Source organism: Leucoraja erinacea, chromosome 7 (genome assembly GCF_028641065.1).
Source record: "Leucoraja erinacea ecotype New England chromosome 7, Leri_hhj_1, whole genome shotgun sequence".
In the NCBI taxonomy this organism is placed as follows: domain Eukaryota; kingdom Metazoa; phylum Chordata; class Chondrichthyes; order Rajiformes; family Rajidae; genus Leucoraja; species Leucoraja erinaceus.
This window is the reverse complement of record NC_073383.1, coordinates 31,039,985-31,062,532: the sequence shown is the minus strand read 5'-3', so window position 1 is coordinate 31,062,532 and position 22,548 is coordinate 31,039,985. Positions and strand designations below refer to the sequence as shown.

The following is a 22,548-nucleotide window of genomic DNA, read 5'->3' as shown; positions in this document are numbered from 1 at the left end:
TCGGGTCGAGGCCCTTCTTTCTTCAGACTGATGTGAGGGTGGGGAGGGGGGGGGGGGGGGGGGGGGGGGGGGGGGGGGGTGGCAGGAAGAATCTCCCACCCTCACATCAGTCTGAAGAAGGGTCTCGACCCGAAACGTTGCCTATTTCCTTCGCTCCATTGCTGGGTTTCTCCAGCATTTTTATCTACCTTAGATTTTCCAGCATCTGCAGTTCCTTCTTAAACAGCACAGCACAGGAAAGGGCCCTGCAGCCCGCAATATCTTTGACACACATGATGACAAGGCCAGCTCTTACCTGCCTGCACATAATCCATAACCATCCATAATGATGTGCCAATTCAAAAGCCTCTTAAAGATCACTATTGTATCTGCCTCCACCATTGTATCTCTACATGTTTCGTGGCACCCATCACTCACTGAGTAACTGAACACTGGTCGATAGGTTCAGACTGATGGGTCCTGACCTGATGGGTCCTAGTTCTGATTGATATGAAAGATTTCCGTTCTCAGAGTACAACTCTTCAGCATAACTTTACAAGTACAAAACGTTTTTCTAAAGAAAGTTGCACAATTAATCATTTATTGAATTATTGTTTATTATATAATTTGTGTGTATTGCGATCACAGGCCTTGTGCTGCTTCAAGTAAGAATTTCATTGTTCCTTTGTCGGTACATATGATTCTCGAAACATAGAATCTTTACCTGAATTCCTCTCAGACTTGACGCCCCCATGTAAAGGAATACTCCATACAAAACCGGCATTGGTATAAACTAAAAGAGAGACAAAAAAAAAAAATCTTTAATGTAGACAAGCAACTGCAGCTGTTAGTTGGAGTAACTTCAGTATAAACACTGAATTCTATAATTTTAGGTAACTTCTACTAACACTTCCCACCCCTTCTCCCCTGGCCCCTTCCTCCACCCTAATCATTTAACCAGTTCCACAGTTCACCACGTTGTGTCTCTCTTGAGATCACAACTTCCCAAGCCAACAATGGGCCTACCAGGCACCACCCTGCTGGAGGTCATTTATTGCTGGCCCTGCTATGGAGGTTGGGGATAGCATCAAGCAGGAAATTAGGGATGCGAGCAGCAAACGTACAGCAGTTATCATGGGTGACTTTAATCTACCTATAGATTGGGCCAACCAAATTGGTAGCAGTGCTGAAGAGGTGGATTTCCTGGGATGTATATGGGATGGTCTTTTTCAACCAATATGTAGAAGAAGCAGGGCGTCCTAGACTGGGTATTGTGTAATGAGGAAGGGTTAGTTAGCGATCTTGTTGTGCAAAGTCCCTTGGGCAACAGTGACCATAATATGGTGGAATTCTGCATTAGGATGGAAAGTGACACAGTTAATTCAGAGACTAGGGCCCTAAACTTAAAGAAAGGAGACTTTGAAGGTATGAGATGGGAAGTGGCTCGGATAGACTGGCAAATTATACTTAAATGGGTTGACAGTGGAGATGCAATGACATGGATTTAAAGACCTCATGGATGAACTCCAAAAATTGTTCATCCCTGTCTGGTGAAAAAATGAAACGGGGAAGGTGGCTCAACCGTGGCTAACGAGGGAAATCATGGATAGTAATAAATCCAAGGAAAAGGCATAAATAATTGGCCAGAGGAAGTAGCAAACAGGAGGAATGGGGGAAATTTAGAACAAAGGAGAACAAAAGGGTTAATTACGAGGGGGCAAAAAAAGCATGAAAGAAAGCTTGCGGGGAATCTATCTATCTATCTATCTATCTATCTATCTATCTATCTATCTATCTATAACTAAAACTCTGATAGAAACATAGAAATTAGGTGCAGGAGTAGGCCATTCGGCCCTTCGAGCCTGCACCGCCATTCAATATGATCATGGCTGATCATCCAACTCAGTATCCCATACCTGCCTTCTCTCCATACCCTTTGATCCCCTTAGCCACAAGGGCCACATCTAACTCCCTCTTAAATATAGCCAATGAACTGGCCTCAACTACCCTCTGTGGCAGAGTACGTGGCTTACTGATATCTTACTGTGGCTTACTGATATCTTCCGGTTTGGCGGTCTTTCTGTTTGCGCAAAAACGGTTCGCGATAGCACTATGATTTTTCACCAGTTCACTCATCGTTCTCCTGTGCTGCAAGTGCACCAAGTTTCGTTCCGATCGGTTGAATGTGGTGAAAGTTAGCTAGGTTTAATAAGCTTAAAAACAGCGCGTGCGCAGATCGATCTCTTCTCCTGCCAGTCAGCGCCACGCGGATTAGCCTCTTCACCAGTCACTCCCCCGGGACGGTCCGCCCCTTCCTGCGCCATGACATCTTTATTGGAAATGAGGACTTTCCAACTGGGCTTTCAGAGGGACCTGAAGCAGGCCAGCCCAGCCCCGCTCCGCCCCAAGCAGCAGCCCAGTGTCGGAGTCCGAGATGTCGCCAAACGGAAAGAGGAGAGTCTGATCCTGGCGGAGAATGACCAGCGACCGCTGTGAGTCCCCATCGCACCGCCAATTCCAGTCACTGCCCCACTGCTCCCTCGCTGGGTCCTTCCCCCCTCCCCCGTGATGCCCCCCTCTCCCCCATGGCTCTTCCCCATGTTTTCTCCGAGCTCACTCCCCCCCCGCCCACACACACACCCCCCCGCCCCCGCACCCCACAACACCCCCCCTGCTCACATACCCCCCCCCCCCCCCCCACACACACACACACACACCCACATCCCCCCAAACACCCACCCCACCCCTCCCCCCCCCCCCCCACCCCCCCCCCCCCCCCCCCCCCCCCCACACCACCACCCCCCCACCCCCACCCCACATTAACTCCTATATTAACGATTTAGATGAGGGAATGAAATGTAACATATTTTTGCGGATGAACCAAACCTGGGGGTCAGTGTGAGGAGGATGCTAAGAGGCTGCAGGGTGACTTGGATAGGTTGAGTGAGTGGGCAGAAGCATGCCAGTTGCAGTATATTGTTGGTAAATGTGAGGTCATCCACTTTGGTGGCGAAGAACAGGAAGGCAGATTATTATCTGAATGGTGTCAGATTAGGAGAAGGGGAGGTGCAATGAGACCAGGGTGTGCTTGTACATCAGTCACTGAAAGTAAGCAGGCAGATCACAGCAGGCAGTGAAGAAAGCTAATGGCATGTTTGGTCTTCATTGCGTGAGGATTTGAGTTACATTGTTGATTTACGAGGATCTCACGGCTGTGTTAAGAGGTGCCGTACGGTTCGTCTAGTGAAGCTATATGGGCAGAGCTGATGAGCAAGAACGGGATGATCACCTTGTTGGGGTGTTCTACAGACCCCTAAATAGTCAACAGGAATTAGAAAAGCAAATGTGCCGGGAGATTGCAGACAGCTGCAGGTCAAATAAGGTTGTTGTAGTAGGGGATTTTAACTTTCCCACTATAGACTGGGAAAATCATAGCGTGAAGGGCATACATGGGTTGTAATTCCTCAAAAGTGTTCAGGAGAGTTTTCTCAAACAGTATGTGAGAGGGCAAAGCTGTGGAGGCCCCCAAATTGGAGAGGGAGTTAAAAGCTGGGATCTAGTATTGGGAAAACTTTGGGAGCACCAGGGCGAGTTAATACAACTGAAATCCACCTGGCTGTTTGGTAGTCAGCCTACTATGCTCTATTGTGCTGAAGCAAAGCAAGAATGGCGTCCTGCCTGCGGCGAACTTTTTTGGGACGGACCACAGTTCGATTAGATTTAAGATAGTTATGGATCGGGACAGAGAGGGTCCACGTGTTAAAATGCTCAACTGGGGCAAGGCCAACTTTGAGGATATGAACGAGAAGGTCTCGCTCAAGTTGACTGGAGCGGGGTAAGAGTGTTGTAAAAACAAGCCTGAAGGCTTTGTGTCTCAATGCAAGGAGCATTCGTAATAAGGTGGATGAGTTGAATGTGCAGATAGCTATTAATGACTATGATATAGTTGGGATCACGGAGACATGGCTCCAGGGTGACCAAGGCTGGGAGCTGAACATCCAGGGATATTCAATATTCAGGAGGGATAGAGAGAAAGGAAAAGGAGGTGGGGTAGCGTTACTGATTAGAGAGGGGATTAATGCAATGGAAAGGAAGGACATTAGTTTGGAGGATGTGGAATTGGTATGGGTAGAGCTGCACAACACTAAGGGGCAGAAAACGCTGGTGGGTGTTGTGTATAGGCCACCTAACAGTAGTAGTGAAGTTGGAGATGGTATCAAACAGGAAATTAGAAATGCGTGCGACAAAGGCAAAATGGTTATAATGGGTGACTCACTTAGATTGGGTGAATCAAATGAACTGAGGAAGAGGATTTGGGACCGGGATAGTTATCTAAATCACAGTTCGAGAGAGCAGGCTTAGATTTAAGAGGAAGGGTAGTTATGGATGCCCCCTTGGACAAGAGACCATAATATGGTTGAGTTCTTCATTAGGATGGAGAGTGACATTGTTAATTCAGAAACAATGGTTCTGAACTTAAAGAAAGGTAACTTTGAGGGTATGAGACGTGAATTGGCCAAGATTGACTGGCAATTAATTCTAAATGGGGAGAAGGCAGGTACGGGATACTGAGTTGGATGATCAGCCATGATCATATTGAATGGCGGTGCAGGCTCGAAGGGCCGAATGGCCTACTCCTGCACCTAATTTCTATGTTTCTATGTTTCTATGTTATTTGAGGGGAAAGGAACATCGGACAAGTGGGATGTTTTTAAAAGTGTGCTGAAGAGAGCTCAGGATATGTACGTCCCCGTTAGAGTGAAAGGCAAAGCTGGCAAAAATAAGAAAGCTTGGCTGACGAGGGAAATTGAGACATTAGTCAAAAACGAGAAGGATGTATGGGACAAGTACAGTGCATTCAGAAAGTATTCAGACCCCTTCACTTTTTCCACATTTTGTTACGTTACAGCCTTATTTTAAAATTGATTAAATTCATTTTTTTAAATCATCAATCTACACAAAATACCATAGAATGAAGAAGCGAAGGCAGGTGTTTAAAATTTTTTGGCAAAGTAATTTAAAATAAATAACTGAAATATTACACTTAAGTATTCAGACCCTTTGCTATGTCACTCAAAATTGAGCTCGGGTTCATCCTGTTTCCATTGATTAGGCTCGAGATGTTTCTACAACTTGATTGGAGTCCACCAGTGGTAAATTAAATTGATTGGACATGATTTGGAAAGGCACACACCTGTCTATATAAGGTCCTACAGTTGATGGTGCATGTCAGAGCACAAACCTAGAAGATCAAGGAATTGTCTGTTGACCTCCGAGACAGGATTGTGTCGAGACACAGATCTGGGGAAGGGTATAAAACAATTTCCGCAGCATTGCAAGTCCCGAAGAGCACAGTGGCCTCCGTCATTCTTAAATGGAAGAACTTTGGAACCACCAGGACTCTTCATATAACTGGCCGCCAGGGGGGGGGAGAAGGGCCTTGGTCAGGGAGGTGACCAAGAACCTGATGGTCACTCTGACAGAACTCCAGAGTTCCTCTGTGGAGATGGGAGAACCTTTCAGAAGGACAACTATATCTGCAGCACTCCACCAATCAGGCCCTTATGGTAGATTGGACAGATGGAAGTCACTCCTCAGTAAAAGGCACATGACAGCCCACTTGGAGTTTGCCAAAAGGCATAAGAAACAAGATTCTCTGGTAAAATGAATCCAAGATTGAACTCTTTGGCCCGCTCTTCGCCAAGCGTCATGTCTGGAAGAACCCAGGCACCGCTCATCACCTGGTCAATACCATACCTACGGTGAAGCATGGTGGTGGCAACATCATGCTGTGGGGATGTTTTTCAGTGGCTGGAACTGGGAGACTAGTCAGGATCGAGGGACAGATGAGCGGAGAAAAGTACAGAGAGATCCTTGATCAAAACCTGCTCCAGAGCGTTCTGGACCTCAGACTGGGGCAAAGGTTCACCTTCCAACAGGAAAACGACCTTAAGCACACAGCCAAGACAATGCAGAAGTGGCTTTGTGACAAGTCTGTGAATGTCCTTGAGTGGCCCAGCCAGAGCCCAGACTTGAACCCGATCAAACATCTCTGGAGGGACCTGAAAATAGCTGTGTATCGACGGTCCCCATCCAACCTGACAGAGCTTGAGAGGATCTGCAGAGAAGAATGGGAGAAATTACCCAAACACAGGTGTGCCAAGCTTGTAGCGTCATACCCAAGAAGACTTGAGGCTGTAATCGCTGCCAAAGGTGCCTCAACAAAGTACTGAGTAATGGGTCTGAATACTTATGTAAATGTGATATTTCGGTTATTTCTTTTTAATTACTTCGCAAAATTTCTAAACTAAAAGTTTTTGCTTTTTTATTATGGGGTATTGCGTGTAGATTGATGATAAAAAAAAAAATGAATTTAATCCATTTTAGAATAAGGCTGTAACATAACAAAATGTGGAAAAGGTGAAGGAATCTAAATACTTCCTGAATGCACTGTATAGGCAGCTGGGATCAAGTGCATCCCTGGAGGAGTTTTGCGAACTAAAAATGGAGATCAAATAGGCAAAAAGGGGGCAGGAGAGAGCTCTGGCAGGTATCATAAAAGACAATCTCAAAAGATTCTATAAATTCATAAGGGGGAAAAGGATAATGGAGCTGCTGGGATTGTATTCTCTAGAATTTAAAAGGATGAGAGGGAATCTTATTAAAACATATAAGATTATTAAGAGTCTGGACATGTTAGAGGCAGGAAATGTTCCCGATGTTGGGGGAGTCCAGAACCAGGGGCCACAGTTTAAGAATAAGGGGCAAGGCATTTTAGAACGGAGACAAGGGGTCACAGCTTAAGGATAGAGGGGAAATCCTTTAGGACCGAGATGAGAAAAACATTTTTCACAGAGTTTTCACACAGAAGGTAGTTGGGGCCAGTTCATTGGCTATATTTAAGAGGGAGTTAGATGTGGCCCATGTGGCTAAAGGGATCAGGGGGTATGGAGAGAAGGCAGGTACGGGAGGGGTCGGTTCTCTGGATACTTTCAAGAGAGCTTGATAGGGCTCTTAATGATTGTGGAGTCTGGGGATATGAGGAGAAGGCAGGAACAGGGTACTGATTGTGGATGATCAGCCATGATCACATTGAATGACTGTGCTGGCTCGAAGGGCCGAATGGCCTACTCCTGCACCTATTGTCTATAACTAGAGACACAGAGTGGGACCTCTGAGGAATAAAAACGGTCACCTCTGTGTGGAGCCACAGGAGATGGGTAAGGTCCTCGATGAGTATTTCTGCTCTGTATTTACCGAGGAAAAAGACAGTAAGACGGAGGAAATTGGAGGAGTCATTGGAAGTGTCATGAGAGCAGTCAGGGTTACCGTCAAGGAAGTACTGAAGGTACTGTCGTGTTTGAAGGTAGACATATCTCCGGGACCTGATCAAATATATCCGAGGACATTACAGGAAACTAGAGAGGAAATTGCGGGAGCCCTGGTTGAAATTTAAGTCGCCCTTAAATACAGGAGAGGTGCCAGAGGATTGGAGGGTGGCAAATGTTGTGCCTCTTTTCAAGAAGGGCTGCAGGGAAAATGCTGAGAACTATAGGCCGGTGAGCTTAACATCTGTAGTTGGTAACTTACTGGAGAGTATTCTGAGGGGTAGGATGTACAGGTGTTTGGATGGGCAAGGGCTGATATGGTTTTGTACGTGGGAGGTCGTGTCTCACAAATCTGAATGTTTTTTTTTTACAGGTATGACCAAAAAGGTTGATGAAGGCAGAGCTGCAGTTGTTGTGTACATGAACTTCAGTTCGACAAGGTTCCGCATGGTAGGCTGCTCTGGAAGGTTAGATCTCATGGGATCCAAGGAGAGATCGCTGAATGGATAGCAAATTGGCTCCATGGCAGGAAGCAGAAGGTGATGGTGGAAGGTTGCTTCTCAGAATGGAGGCCTGTGATCAAGGGTCACAGTTTAAGAATAAGGGGTAGGCCATTTAGGACTGTGATGAGGAAAATCTTTTTCACCCAGAGAGTTGTGAATCTGTGGAGTTCTCTGCCACAGAAGGCAGTGGAGGCCAATTCACTGGATGTTTTCAAGATACAATTAGATTTAGCTCGGGGCTAAAGGAATCAAGGGATATGGGGAAAAAGCAGGAACGGGGTACTGATTTTAGATGATCAGCCATGATCATATAGAATGGCGGTGCTGGCTCGAAGCTCCAAATGGCCTATTCTTGCACTTATTTTTCTTTGTTTCTATGATAGGTCCTGGTATTTTGTTGCCTCCAGTTCTTTCTCTTCCCCCTCCCATTTTCAGATTAAAGAAGGGTCCTGACCCGAAACACCACCCATCTATATTCTCCAGAGGTGCTGCCTGACCCTTGAGTTACTCCAGCACTTAGTTCTTCTTTCATTTTGATGCACATTCGTTTATATTAAAATGTTGCACTCGCATTTTTCAAGATCAATGTACATTAGTAACGTAACATCTCTGCTCCATGCCTGAGGGAAGGAGGTAAACTTGTTTCATACTGCTTGACATCCAGGACATTAGGATCTTTTTTAATTATGAAAGTCATTTTTGGAAGTGTGTATAGTTCATTAATCTCAGAAGAGAGAGCCATCTAATGAATACTATTGTGAAATCACTCCCATCAAATAGAACTATCTAACTAGTTGTCCAGTCAGTATCTCACCACCATTCACTGGGAATGTCTGCACAAAACCAGTCATAAATACTAATATGGAATTTAGACTTTAGAAACACAGCATGGAAACAGGCCCTTCGGCCCACCAAGTCCGTGCCGACCAGCAAACACCCATACTAACTATCCTACACACGAGGGATAATTTTACTGAAGCCAATTAACCTTCAAACGTGTTTAAGAGGGAACTGCAGATGCTGGAGAATCGAAGATTACACAAAAAAGCTAGAGAAACTCAGCGGGTGCAGCAGCATCTATGGAGCGAAGGAAATAGGCAACGTTTCGGGCCGAAACCCTTCTTCAGACGTGTATGTCTTTGGATCAATCCTGACAACGGGGGTCGTCTGAATGGAGCTTGTACATTTTCCCTGTGACTGTGTGGGCTTTCTTCAGGTGCTCCAGATTCTTTCCACACTCCAAAGACGTGCAGGTTAGTAGGTTAATTGGCTTCAGTAAAATTGTAAATTGTCTCTAGTGTGTAGGATTGCGTTAGTGTACGGAGTGATCGTTGGTCGGCACGGACTTGGTGGGCTGAAGCGCCTGTATCTCTAAAGCCTATAGTCTAAAGTCATTGAGATTACCTGTAAAACGGAGGTCATGAAGACCGACGACCCCATGAGGATGAAGATCATGAGGCCAGTTACCCGTTGCTCACGGATACCCAAGAACTTTGGCTGTTCGCCAGGTGCCGAGCATTCCGATTCCAACTTCAGACTGTTGACGTGGGATATCGAGAGCACAGTGGCCGCAACAAACCAGGGCAGGCCCATGATGGAACAGATCCCAAGCATGATGCACATTATAAACAAATCCAAATGGTAACCACTTCCTTTCTGTGAAATAACAAAAACATTACAGCACGTATCAAATAGCAAATTATTATAACATTTGGAGCTGCTATGTGTATCTTAAATATGGATGACAATGGTTTAAAATGACAAGATTAAATATATTGAGTTTTCCACTCGACAATTGTGTAGTAACATGGGCACTTGTGTACAGTGGCGACTGGGTCTAAAAATATTGGTTGCCAGGAGACAAAGGGGGCCCACTTCATCAGGGGCCCACTTGATATAGGGGGCCCACTTGCTATCGGGCAAGCTGACACCCAGGCCAGTCCGCCACTGCTTGTGTAAACAATAGACAAATTCGTGTTTATCACATTTTGGTTTAGTTTATACAGCATGGACACAGGCCCTTCATCCTACCAAGATCACGCCAAAAAGTGATCACCCATAAACTAGTTCTATCCTACACATTAGGGACAATTGACAGAAGCCAATTAGCCAACAAAACTTCATGTCCTTGGGGCGTGGGAGGAAAACGGAACTCCCGGAGAAACCCATGTAGTCACAGGGAGACCATACAAACTCTGAACAGACAGTATCCATAGTCAGAATCAAACCATTGTCTCTGGCATTGTAAGGCAGCATCTCTACCGGGCCTGTCCCACTTGCGCGTCATTTACGCGACATCATTTGCGCGTCACGACGCACAACGCGCGCATCGTGACGCGCAGTGATGCACGCACGGTGCGTGGTGACGTAGGCAGTGATGCGCAGTCGCGTGCAGCACCCCAGGATTTTGGGATTCACAAAATCTTTGCGTGCCACCTGCATGACGCGCAAATGACGCCCAAGTGGGACAGGCCCTTACCGCTGCGCCACTGTGCCGCCCTATCTCGGTTGAGATAAGTGTGGACAACTCCTGTCTGGCAACAATTTCTTATCGGCTATGGAATTCTAGATTTGTGGGCGGCATGAAACCCTTCTTCAACCCGACAATATGAACACTGAATTCTCCATTTTTAGATAACTAATCAACAACCCTATCCCCCTTTTTAGGAAGAGATATACAGTGTGGAAACATGCTCTTCAGCCCACCGAGTCTGTGCCGCCCAGTAATCCCCATACACTAGCATTATCTTACACACTAGGGTCAATTTACAAATTTTACAGAAGCCAATTAACCTACCAACCCGCACGTCTTTGGAGTGTGGAAGGAAACTTGAGCACCCAGAGAAAACCGTGGTCACAGGGAGAACGTGCAAACTCCATACAGACCGCTGCCAAAGTCGAGTAGGTTTTTTCTGGGTGCTCCGGTTTCCTCCCACACCCCATAGACATGCAGGTTTGTAGGTTAATTGGCTTTGGAAACAATGTAAATATTGTTCCTAGTGTGTAAGATAGCGTTATTGCTACGGGATGATCAATGGCTGACGCAGACTTGATGGGCCAAAGGGCCGGTTTCCATACTGTATCTTTAAAGTCTAAACTAAATATTCAAATTTAATGGCTGACACAAAGTGCTTTAGTAACTCAGTGGATCAGGTGACATCCCTTGAGAACATGGATAGGCGACATTTCGGGTCGAAATCCCCATTTAAAAATAATACTCCTTCACAGTTGTTGAAAGATTGTGGAAATGCACTGACCTTCAATTTATGTTCCTTTCTATTGATAATCACTGCAGTAATCTGCTGATCCATGAAGACTAGTATGGTACAAAGCAAAGCTGGTATAAAAGCAGCCAAAATTGTCCACCACGGATTGGGACCCAAAGGATTAATCAGCCAGCCACGGTCATCTCGTGTCGGCTGAATAACAAAAATGATGAGAAAAATCTTAACCAAATAATGTATTCCCAAACATCACTTAAATTCTCACAGCTTCTCATCCATTCTTTACATAAGTGTTTTGTTTTGGACATGTTTTGTCAAATGTTTTGCACATTTACATTAAAGTAAATATAATTTCAGAGAATAATTCTATTGTCTTACAATTGATAATGCCGTGTTAAGTAGAAAAAAATGATCTATGATTTAAGTTACAAGAAAGATCTTTAAACTAAATATCCTTAAACGATCAACATTTATCTGATGTCATTGAATATAAAATACTGCATGAGATCTCAATCTGTTCTGTAAGTACAAGTTTATTAAGTAAATGTGTATCACCTAAATACATACATATTTCATACATAAAGTACAGTATAGACAATCCATTTGCCCAAAATGGTTTAAAATGTTGTTCATATTTCACTTGAGTTATATATGCTAGAATTGTAATTCCTCAAAAGAGAAAATAAATATGTTTTAAATGATGAAGACAGAGTCAAGGTATGAGGCGATTAAATAAAAAGGAACTATAGATGCTGGTTTATACCAAAGATAGACACAAAGTGCTGCCGTAACTCAGCGGGCCAGGCAGCATCTCTAGAGAACATAGCGAGGTGACCTTTCGGGTCAGGAAAGAGTTGGTCTAAAGAAGGGTCCCGACCCAAAATGTCACCCATGTTCTCCACACAAGCTGACTGACCCGCTGAATTACTCCATCATTACTCCACATAATTTGAGGAAGGACATTCTTGCTATTGAGGGAGTGCAGCGTAGGTTCACGAGGTTAATTCCCGGGATGGCGGGACTGTCATATGATGAAAAAATGGAACGACTGACTTGAATTCACTGGAATTTAGAAGGATGAGAGGATATCTTATAGAAACATTTAAAATTATTAAGGGATTGGACACGTTAGAAGCAGGAAATATGTTCCCGTTGTTGGGGGAGTCCAGACCCAGAGGCCACAGTTTAAGAATAAGGAGTATGCCATTTAGAACTGAGATGAGGAAACACTTTTTCACCCAGAGAGTTGTGAATCTGTGGAATTCTCTGCCTCAGAAGGTATGTGGAGGCCAATTCATAGAAACATAGGTGCAGGAGGAGGCCATTTGGCCCTTCGAGCCTGCACCACCATTCATTGTGATCATGGCTGATCATCCACAATCAGTAACCCATGCCTGCCTTCTCCCCATATCCCTTGATTCCACTCACCCCTGGAGCTCTATCTTAAATTCATCCAGTGAATTGGCCTCTACTGCCTTCTGTGGCAGAGAATTCTACAAATTCACAACTCTCTGGGTGAAAAGGTTTTTTCTCATCTCAATTTTAAATGACCTCCCCCTTTATTGTTAGGGTGTGGCCCCTGGTTCTGGACTCTCCCATCATTGGGAACATTTTTCCTGCATCTAGATTGTCCAGTTCTTTTATAATTTTATATGCTTCTATAAGATCCCTTCTCATCCTAAATTCTAATGAATACAAGCACACTCTTTCCAATCTTTCCTCATATGACAGTTCCGCCATCCTAGGGATTAACCTTGTGAACCTTCGCTGCACTGCCTCAATAGCAAGGATGTCCTTCCTCAAATTAGGAGACCAAAACTGCACTCAAAACTCCAGATGTGGTCTCACCAGGGCCCTGTACAACTGCAGTATTCCGATTCTCAAATTCTCTCGTTTGGAATTCACTGGATGCATTCAAAAGAAAGTTAGATAGAGCTCTTAGGGCTAGCGGAATCCAGGGATATGGTAGAAGGCAGGAACGAGGTACTGATTGTAGATGATCAGCCATGATCATATTGAATGGTGGTACTGGCTCGAAGGGCTGAATGGCTTACTCCTGCACCTATTTTCTATGTATCCATGTATCTATGCATCAATTTGTGTTTTTTTTTTAAACGTGCATCTACAGTTCTTTGTCTCCGAATAAAACAATGAAGCTACTACCTAAATAAAGCAAGAGGGAGGGATTATCTTTGGACTGCTTCAGCTTTGCAACCTCTCGCAGCCCCATGGTGGGATTCTAAAGCAAACACCAAAGACTTATGTCTGTGCGTTTGCAGTCTTGGGGCTTTTTGTAGAAGGTATATAAGTCAATACCGAGTAGCACAGTTTTGGCTCTTTATATCCCGCAGTACAATTCTGGGCATTGAGGGCAAAATCCACTGCAATGTGAACGTTCTAAACCAGGGCGTTCACAGGACCGTAGAAAGCTGATTTAAATTGACTTTAAAATACTGCAAAAGAACAGCAAAGTCACTCCATTTGGCCTATAACCTGTGTAAAGTAGATAACATTCAAATTCATGTTTTATCAAGAAACAATCACTTAGCATATACACGTGTACACTTAGGCTAGTTAAAAATGTTAATCTTATTTCGGTAAAGGAATGGATGTTTAGATCTAGTAAACTAAGTTTAAACTGAGCTAAAAGGGGGTAACTAACAATTAGATGCTTTAATTTCAGGTCATCCAAGTCGACATTTTATATATTTTTTCAGAATGCGGCAATCTCGTCAGCAGCGGCCTCTTTCATTCAGTTCTCGTTTTTTTATTAAGGTTATGGGCTTTTTTATGTACGATTTGTTAGCTTTTTTGTTATGTCCATGTGTGGGGGGGTGGGGGTGGGGGGGGGGGAGGGGTGGGAATGGAGGGGGGGAACTTTTAAATCTCTCCCTGAAAGTGCATGGGTGACCCAAAACTTTTCTCGTCGGGTCTCCTTTATCGTGATGGGCTGCAATTGAGGACTTGGCCTTGTAAACCTCAAAAGACCGGGGACATTGCTGGTGCCGACGACTCACCTCACCGTCGTGGATTGTGGCCGATCAGCCATGAGCATATGGAATGGTGGAGGAGCGGCTCGAAGGGCTGAATGCTGCTCCTGCTGCCTATTTTCTATGACCTCTGGAGAGTCGGAGGCTTCAACTGCAGGTCTGCGGACGGCGTGCATCTACAGTTCTTTGTCTCCGAATAAAACAATGAAGCTACTACCTAAATAAAGCAAGAGGGAGGGATTATCTTTGGATTGCTTCAGCTTTCAACCAGCAATGGTGGGATTCAGCCATTGACCAAATGACTTATTTCTGTGCGTTTGCAGTCTTGGTGTATTTTGTAAAGGCAATAAGTCAATACCCTGGCACAGTAACTTGAATTGTATACAATACCTTGAAAACACTGGGGACCTGGAGCTTTGGCGAGGGGATTCCCAGACCGTAGCCAATTAAAACCATTGGCTTTGAATTTGACTCTGCAAAGTCGGGATTGGGGGGAGAGTGCAGTGACAGTAGATAAACATTTTTTATTGGCCTTTATCATCAAAGCAATGTGAACATGTTATGTGTAAATTATGTTGTTAAACTGTCTGCTTATTTGTGTAAAGTAATGTGTTCATGTCCAAACGGCATCCTTTGGACTCAAGGGGTCCAAATGACAATGGATAGATGCAATCTTTTCCACTGTGCTCTCGTATTTTGTCCAGATTAAGGAGGTGCTGGACCACCAGTTGCTGGAAAATCGGAGGTATATCTGCACGCTCAAAGAATTGTAACACTGCATTGACATAGCCGTTATATGAACACAAATTACACATCCTGCAAATCTAATCAAATGAGGAATCATTGCATTAAATGAGAAACTGAAGTCACACAAATGTTATTGGCATCAAATACAAGTTCTCAAACTGTATCGTAGCAGAGTAATTTATTTTGAAGGAAGCATACAAATATGAATTTTAGATGTTTCCTATTAATAGCTCGAGCATGTTGCCAGGACACGAGGGTCTGAGCCATATAGAGATGCTGAGAGGCAGGACTTTCTTTGGAGTGCAGGAGGATGAGTGGTGATCTTGTAGAGGTGTTCAAAATCATGAGAGGAATAGATCGAATAATGCATAGAGTCTTTCGCCCAGAGAAAAGGAATCAAGAATCAGAGGACATAGGTTTAAGGTGAAGGGGAAAAGATTTAATAGGAACCTGAGGGGCAACTTTTTTCCACAAAAAGGATGGTGGGTGTATGGAACAAGCTACCAGAGGAGATAGTTGAGGCAGGTACTTTCACAACGTTTAAGAAGCATTTAGACAGGCACATGGATAGGATAGGTTTTAAGGAATATGGGACAAATGCAGGCAGGTATGACTAGGGTACATGGGGCATGTTGGCCAGCAAGGACAAGTTGGGCTGAATGTCCTGTTGTGACTGTGGCCCCGGTCAGACGTAAAGCATCCTATGCTGGAGAGAACAGTACTCCAACCAACCAGAAACAGCAAACAATTATTTTTTTGTGGCACTACAAGCTTGCATCCCACAAGTGAAGCTTCCAGTGCAAAAAAAGCTACACAAAATGTATTTTGCCACATTCATGACCACACCAATGCTATTATTATCACTTAATTGTTTCATTTTGAAGTTTCATTTATTTCCAAAGGACTGCAGTTCTACTGATATGCACTGGATGGCAATGCATTCTGTATGACAAAAAAAGAGAGAGAGGGAGAGGGAGAGGGAGAGGGAGAGGGAGAGGGAGAGCGAGAGGGAGAGAGAAAACAGGCCCTTCGGCCCAACTTGTCCATGCCAACCAACATGCCCCATCCACACGCCCCACATGCCTGCGTTTGGCCCATACACCTCCAATCCAATCTTATCCATGCACCCGTCTAAATGATTCTTAAACACTGCCTCAACTACTTCCTCCGGCAGCTCGTTCCATACACCAACCACCCAATGCATTAAAAAAAGTTATCCCTCAGGTTCCTATTAACATTTCCCCTCACCTTAAACTTCTGGGAATGTCCACTGGTTATCGATTCCCCTACTTTGGGCAAAAGACTCTGCACATTTACCCCAGATCTATTCCCGTCATGATTTTGTACACCTCTATAAGCTCACACTTCATCCTCCTGAGCTCCAAGGAATATAGTTCTTGCCTGCGCAACCTCTCCCTATAGCTGAGGTCCTCCAGTCCTGATAAGATCCTCGAGATATTAATTGGAAACATCAAAAAATCTTATTTAAATATTATTATAGTCCCTGCCTCAAATACCTTCTCTGGCAGCTCACTCGTTCCATACTCCCACAACACTTTGTGTAAAAAAGTGACCCCTCAGGTTATTATTAAATCTTTCCTCCCTCACCTTAAACCGATGTCCTCTAGTTATTGGATATCTGAAGCCAAAAAGGAATCACGTCATAGAACATAGAAACATAGAAAATAGGTGCAGAAGTAGGCCATTCGGCCCTTCGAGCCTGCACCGCCATTCAATATGATCATGGCTGATCATCCAACACAGTATCCTGTACCTGCCTTCTCTCCATACCCCATGATCCCTTTAGCCACAAGGGCCACATCTAACTCCATGTTAAATATGGCCAATGAACTGGCCTCAACTACATTCTGTGGCAGAGAATTCCAGAGATTCACCACTCTCTGGCTGAAAACTGTTTTTCTCATCTCGGTCCTGAAAGATTTCCCCCTTACCCCTAAACTGTGACCCCTTGTTCTGGACTTCCCCAACATCGGGAACAATCTTCCTGCATTTAGCCTGTCCAACCCCTTAAGAATTTTGTAAGTTTCTATAAGATCCCCCCTCAATCTTAGTACAAGCCGAGTCTATCCAGTCTTTCTTCATTTGAAAGTCCTGACATCCCAGGAATTAGTCTGGTGAACCTTCTCTGTACACCCTCTATGGCAAGAATGTCTTTCCTCAGATTAGGAGACCAAAACTGTACGCAATATTCCAGGTGTGGTCTCACAAAGGCCCCGTACAACTGCAGTAGAACCTCCCTGCTCCTATACTCAGATCGTTTTGCTATGAATGCTAACATACCATTCGCTTTCTTCACTGCCTGCTGCACCTGCATGCCTACTCTCAATCGCTGGTGTACCATCACACCCAGGTCTTGTGGCATCTGCCCTTTTCCTAATCGGCCACCATTCGTTCAGAATTTCGTTCAGACTTCGGTCTGAATGACAATAAAAGGCTATCTATCTATCTATCTATCAGATAATAGTCTACTTTCCTGTTTTTGCCACCAAAGTGGATAACCTCACATTGTGCTTTTGTGTTTTCACTTGGTATTAATCGAGTGAAAAATAGCTTTGACGTTTTAAGCCTCTCTAAATTAGAGACTTAATTCGCATTTTCTCAGAGACAACTTCACCTCGAATCAAAATCAAGCTGTAAAAAACAAAATGACTTACCTTGGTAGGGAAATAGTGGCTGGTCTTAAATTGTTTCAGGAAGTGTGATAAGGTGCAGGTGGAAAAGAACAGTATTATTGACCAGAACAAGACATCAGGAACATAAGGACCATGGTGACCACAGGCTGTTCCAGAAAATGTTCCTTGAAATTGGATACACTCCTAAAACAGATAATTATTATATTGTCAAGATCTCACAGCTTAAAATACCACCGAGATTTGTAAACATAGCTGTCAAGGTCAGCATGGGCGAGTTGGGTTGAAGGGACTTTTTCTGTGCTATAAGGCTATGATGGTCAGGGTGACAAAAGCTTGGTTAAGTATGTAGATTTTATGAGGCAAGGGAGGTGGACAGGCAGAGAAGTGGAAATTTAAGTGAAAATTTATCGCAAAGACATCATCTCCAAAACTCATTCATTCACAGAAGAACATGAAAATATGGGAAAATATGAGAAATGTATAAAAATAAAAACTGCATGTTTTGCAGACAACCAAAAGTTAAAAATATCACAATTTAACCTCATGGAAGAATCAAATCTGTATACAATCATGAGGGGAGTAGATAGGGTAAAAAAGGAACCAGAGGACAAAGGTTTAAGGTGAGAGGGGAAAGATTTAATAGGAACCTGAAGAGCAAGTTTTTCACTTAAAAGGTGGTACATATATGAAACAAGCTGCCGTAGGAGGTAGATGAGGCAGGTACAATAACAACATTTAAAAGAGTCTTGGACAGGTACATGGATAGGACAGGTGCATGGATGGGCCAAACGCAGGTGGGACAAGTGTAGATGGGGCATCTTGGTCGGCATGGACAAGTTGGGCCGAAGGGCCTGTTTCCATGCTGCATGACTTTAATACTCTACCACAGCAAGTAAAGCATTGGACGCAAGTAGTTTCAAAGCAAACTTACAGACAGAGTCAAATTTCCCCATGGAATCTCTGTCGCTGTGATATTATGTTTACTCCAGTACGCCACTGTTTTATTGCTGGGATCTTGTGGTTCCAAACAAATGCAACTATTGACAAAAAAAGAGTCATCTTAGCAATAGAAAAGTAGAATTGATTTGTATAGAATACACAAAATGTTAGAAAAACCAACACAATTGTCTTCTTTATTGAGACAAGAAATATTCATAACCTGTCTACCCTTAAGATTCATTCTCTAATATTTTACGACAATTGATTCATGCTCAGATTTAATCTCGGGTTAATGTGAAAATACACTTCTCAATATTTCAGATTAGTTTAGCTTTAGTTTAGAGATACAGCGTGGGAACAGGCCCTTTGGCCCACCAAGTCCGCGCCGACCAGCGTTCATCCCATACACTAGACTATTCTACACACTGGGGCCAATTTTGAATGTACCGAAGCCAATCTACCTACAAACCTGCATGTCCTCGGAGTGTGAGAGGAAACCCGAGAACCCGGACAAAACCCATGCAGTGAATATGGTCAGAACTACCCAGAATGTTTGGCACTAACAACTAGTATGAATGCGGCCAATAGAGGGAACAAATATGCATGACCACTACGTGAGAAAAAATGCAAGATGAAATAAACTATGTAAACTTATTTGGGTAAAATGTTCTCTTTTCAATTTCCTGACAACTAGTCTAAAAACAACATGTTTAACACCACAGAAGAGTTGTAGTGTAAATCCTCCACTTTTATTAATGTGTTGGTAACAAAATAAGGAGAGATTCACTCATTTCACACAATAAACGATCCACAGGTGAAACAGTTCAGGACAAGTTTAATTATACCTGTACATGGCACTGGGGAATAACACTTCCAGCAACAAATATAGTTGCTCCATGCAATGGAAAGTTAGGTCTTGTTTTTTTAATTTTGCTTAGAGTTGAGGTTGTGCTGCTACAAGGAAGGCAAATGACGTATTTACTCCCAGCCCTCTGCCAATGTTGACTTGGTCTAGCTTTCACAAGGTATCAGTTAAATGCCTGAATAAGACACCAAGATATATGCAAGGGCAGCACAGTGGTGCAGCTGGTAGAGCTGCTTTCTCATGGCGCCAAAGACACGGCTACGATCCTGACCTTGGGTGCCCTCTGTGTGGAGTTTGCACGTTCTCCCTGTGGCTGCATGGGTTTCCTTCGGGTGCTCCTAGGTTAATTGATCCTCTGTAAATTGCCCCCTAATTGATCCAATTACATTTAACCTCAGACAGTGCCACACCTCATACATGCTTGGATTATATTTAATTTAACAGATTTGACAGAAACTGGCTGAGAAATTTCAAATGGAGTATAATCCGAGCAAGTGGGAGGTTTGGGAGGTCGAATGCAAGGGGAAATATACAATTAATGGCACCACCCTTAACAGCATTGATGTACGGAGGGATCTTGGGAAAAAGACTCCCTGAAATTGGCAACACAAGTAGATAGTGGTAAAGGTGGCATATGGTAAGGTCGCTTTCATAGGTCGGGGCCCTGAGCATAAGAGTCAAGAAGTCATGATGCAGCTTTATAGGACTTTGTTTAGGCCACATTTGGAATATTGTGTGCAATTCTGCTCACTCCATTACAGGAAGGATGTGCAGGCATTGGAAAGGGTGCAGTGGAGGTTTAGCAGAATGATGCCTGGATATAGACCCTTTACCAATGGCAATTATTGCTTTTCCTAATTGCACCAGTGAAGGTGGTGGTACACTTACAAAGGTACTTCCACAGCTGCTGAGCAAGGAGTTCCATTACTTAAACTCAATATTATAACGTAGAATTCCTGTGAACAGGTGATCGATGGTCAACACGGATTCAGTGGGCCGAAGGACCCGTTTCTGCACTGTATCTCTGAACCAAACTAAACTAAATAGTGTTATTTTATCCAAATGTAATCATGCCCATTGTCAATTAACAGGCAAAGTCAAATTTCAGAGATAACAAGAATTGTATGTTGTCTTTTGGATACGTGATAATAAAGTTCCATTATCGCTATCTGCGTCCTCCTGGTTCTACGTTTTAATTATTCCATCGTTACGATTGAGTTAAATACCCTGGTTCACTGTCAAATGCAGAAGGGCAGCACAGTGGCACAGCGGTAGAGTTGCTGTCTCACAACACCGGAGACTCAGGTTCGATCCTGACTATGGGTACTATCTGTACGGAGTTTGAATGTTCTCCCTGTGACCGCGTGCTCTGGGTGCTCTGGTTTCCTCCCACACTCCAAAGATGTGCAGGTTTGTAGGTTAGTTGGTTTCTGTATGTTATAAATTGTCCCTAGTGTGTAGGATAGTGATGGTGTATACAGGGTGATCACTGTTCGGCATGGACTAGTTGGGCTGAAGTGCCTGTTTCCACGTTGTATCTCTAACGTCCAAAGGCTGTTCGGGAGCATTCTCCTGAGGTGCTGCCTGACCAGCTGAGTTCCTCCAGCACTTTGTGTTTTTATTAAGTAAACCAGCAACTGCAGTTCCTTGTGTCTAAAATGTTGTGCCTCTAGGGAACTGTCAGGTCTGATGCTGGAGGGGAGATTGCAAGAAGTCATGAGATCTCTTGCATTTTAGAGATACAGCAAGGAAACAGTTCCTCCAGCCCACAGAGTCCACGCTGACCAGCAATCACCCCATACACTGACATTATCCTACTCACCAGGAACGATTTACAATTTATAGAAGCCAACAACCTGGAAGTCATTGTAGTGTGGGAGGAAACTGGAGCACCCAGAGAAAACCCATGTGGTCACAGGGAAAAGTACAAACTCCATACAGACAGCACCCATCGTCAGGATTGAACCCAGGTGTCTGAGGCTGTAATGCCCCCGTCCCACTTAGGAAACCTGAACGGAAACATCTGGAGACTTTGCGCCCCACCCAAGGTTTCCGTGCGGTTCCCGGAGGTTTTTGTCAGTCTCCCTAATGGTCGAAAGTGGTTTTCACTTCTTCTATGTTCCGGTGATTATTTCAAAAAATTCAAAACCGACGGCAACTAAAAATAGGTTGCCATTTTAAAAATCGGTAAGTTTTTAGTCAAAGCCGGTTGCGATGCTAGTTGAAGGTGGTTGCCGGAGGTTGCAGGTAGTGGAAGGTAAGACTACCTGCAACCTCCGGCAACCACCTGCAACCTCTGGCAACCACCTGCAACCTCCGGCAACCACCTTCAACTAGCATCGCAACCGGCTTTGACTAAAATCTTTCCGATTATGAAATTTTGCGCCATCGTGCTGACCTCAGGTCCTAGCATGCTCAACCTCCCCCTATTGCTCAGGGTCCACAGGTTATTGCAATGTCCCCGTAAATGTTAGTTTAGTTTATTATCAGGTGTACCAAGGTACAGTGAAACGTTTTTTTATTCGGTGCTAACCAGTCAGCGGAAAGATAATACATGATTATAAGCTATCCACAGTGTACAGATGCAGAATAAAGGGAATAACATGAATAACGTTTAGTGAAAGAGAGTCTACGAAAGTCTGATCAAATATAGTCCAAGGGTCCCCGATGAGGTAAATCGTAGCTCAGGACCGCTCTTTAGTTGGTGACAGGATGGTTCAGTTGCCTGATAACGGCTGGGAAGAAACTGTTCCTGAATCTGGAGGTGTGCATTTTCACACTTGAATTGAATACTTTATTGTCACATGTGGCAAGTCACAGTAACATTCTTGGTTACATACCCAAGGCATGCAAATGTCACCACGTAAAGGGTGTTTAGTTCTGCACCTCTTCCCGGTTGGGAGAGGGCAATGCTGGAAACAATGACTGAAAGAAACTTACGAGTAGTGTGTCAGCTGCTCCAGGCGATTGTTCATGTTGATGGGGTACGTCTCACCGAGATGATACAACTTCTCCAGGGCCTCGTAGATAAATATGATGCATATAAGGGAGGCAAAGGCTTCCTCAGTAAAGCGGGTGATGTAACAAACCAACGCACTGGCATCCGTCGCCACGAGAATCAGGCAGAGAATGGCGGTCCACAGCCCAATGCACGTTCTCAGAGACAGGTAGGATAAACCGTATTCCCTATTGATGATAAAGAGATGACATAACAACATGTTAACGTCATTATTTTTTGACAATAATTAACCATTTAAAAGTGTTTGGCTTCTAAATTGCCCCTAATGTGTAGGCAGTGGATGAGAAAGTGGGATAATGT

General features: G+C 44.1%; 1 protein-coding gene across 1 annotated transcript in view; it reads right to left on the bottom strand.

Annotated features, from left to right (window-relative positions):
* The window catches only part of slc4a10a (solute carrier family 4 member 10a), a 123,745-nt gene that overhangs the window by 14,634 nt on the left and 86,563 nt on the right, over positions 1-22,548 (bottom strand). The window contains 7 exon segments of the mRNA XM_055638141.1: positions 704-772; positions 9,215-9,466; positions 11,068-11,229; positions 14,415-14,483; positions 17,402-17,608; positions 18,357-18,462; positions 22,170-22,415. Of these exon segments, the coding sequence (XP_055494116.1) occupies positions 704-772; positions 9,215-9,466; positions 11,068-11,229; positions 14,415-14,483; positions 17,402-17,608; positions 18,357-18,462; positions 22,170-22,415 (1,111 nt within the window).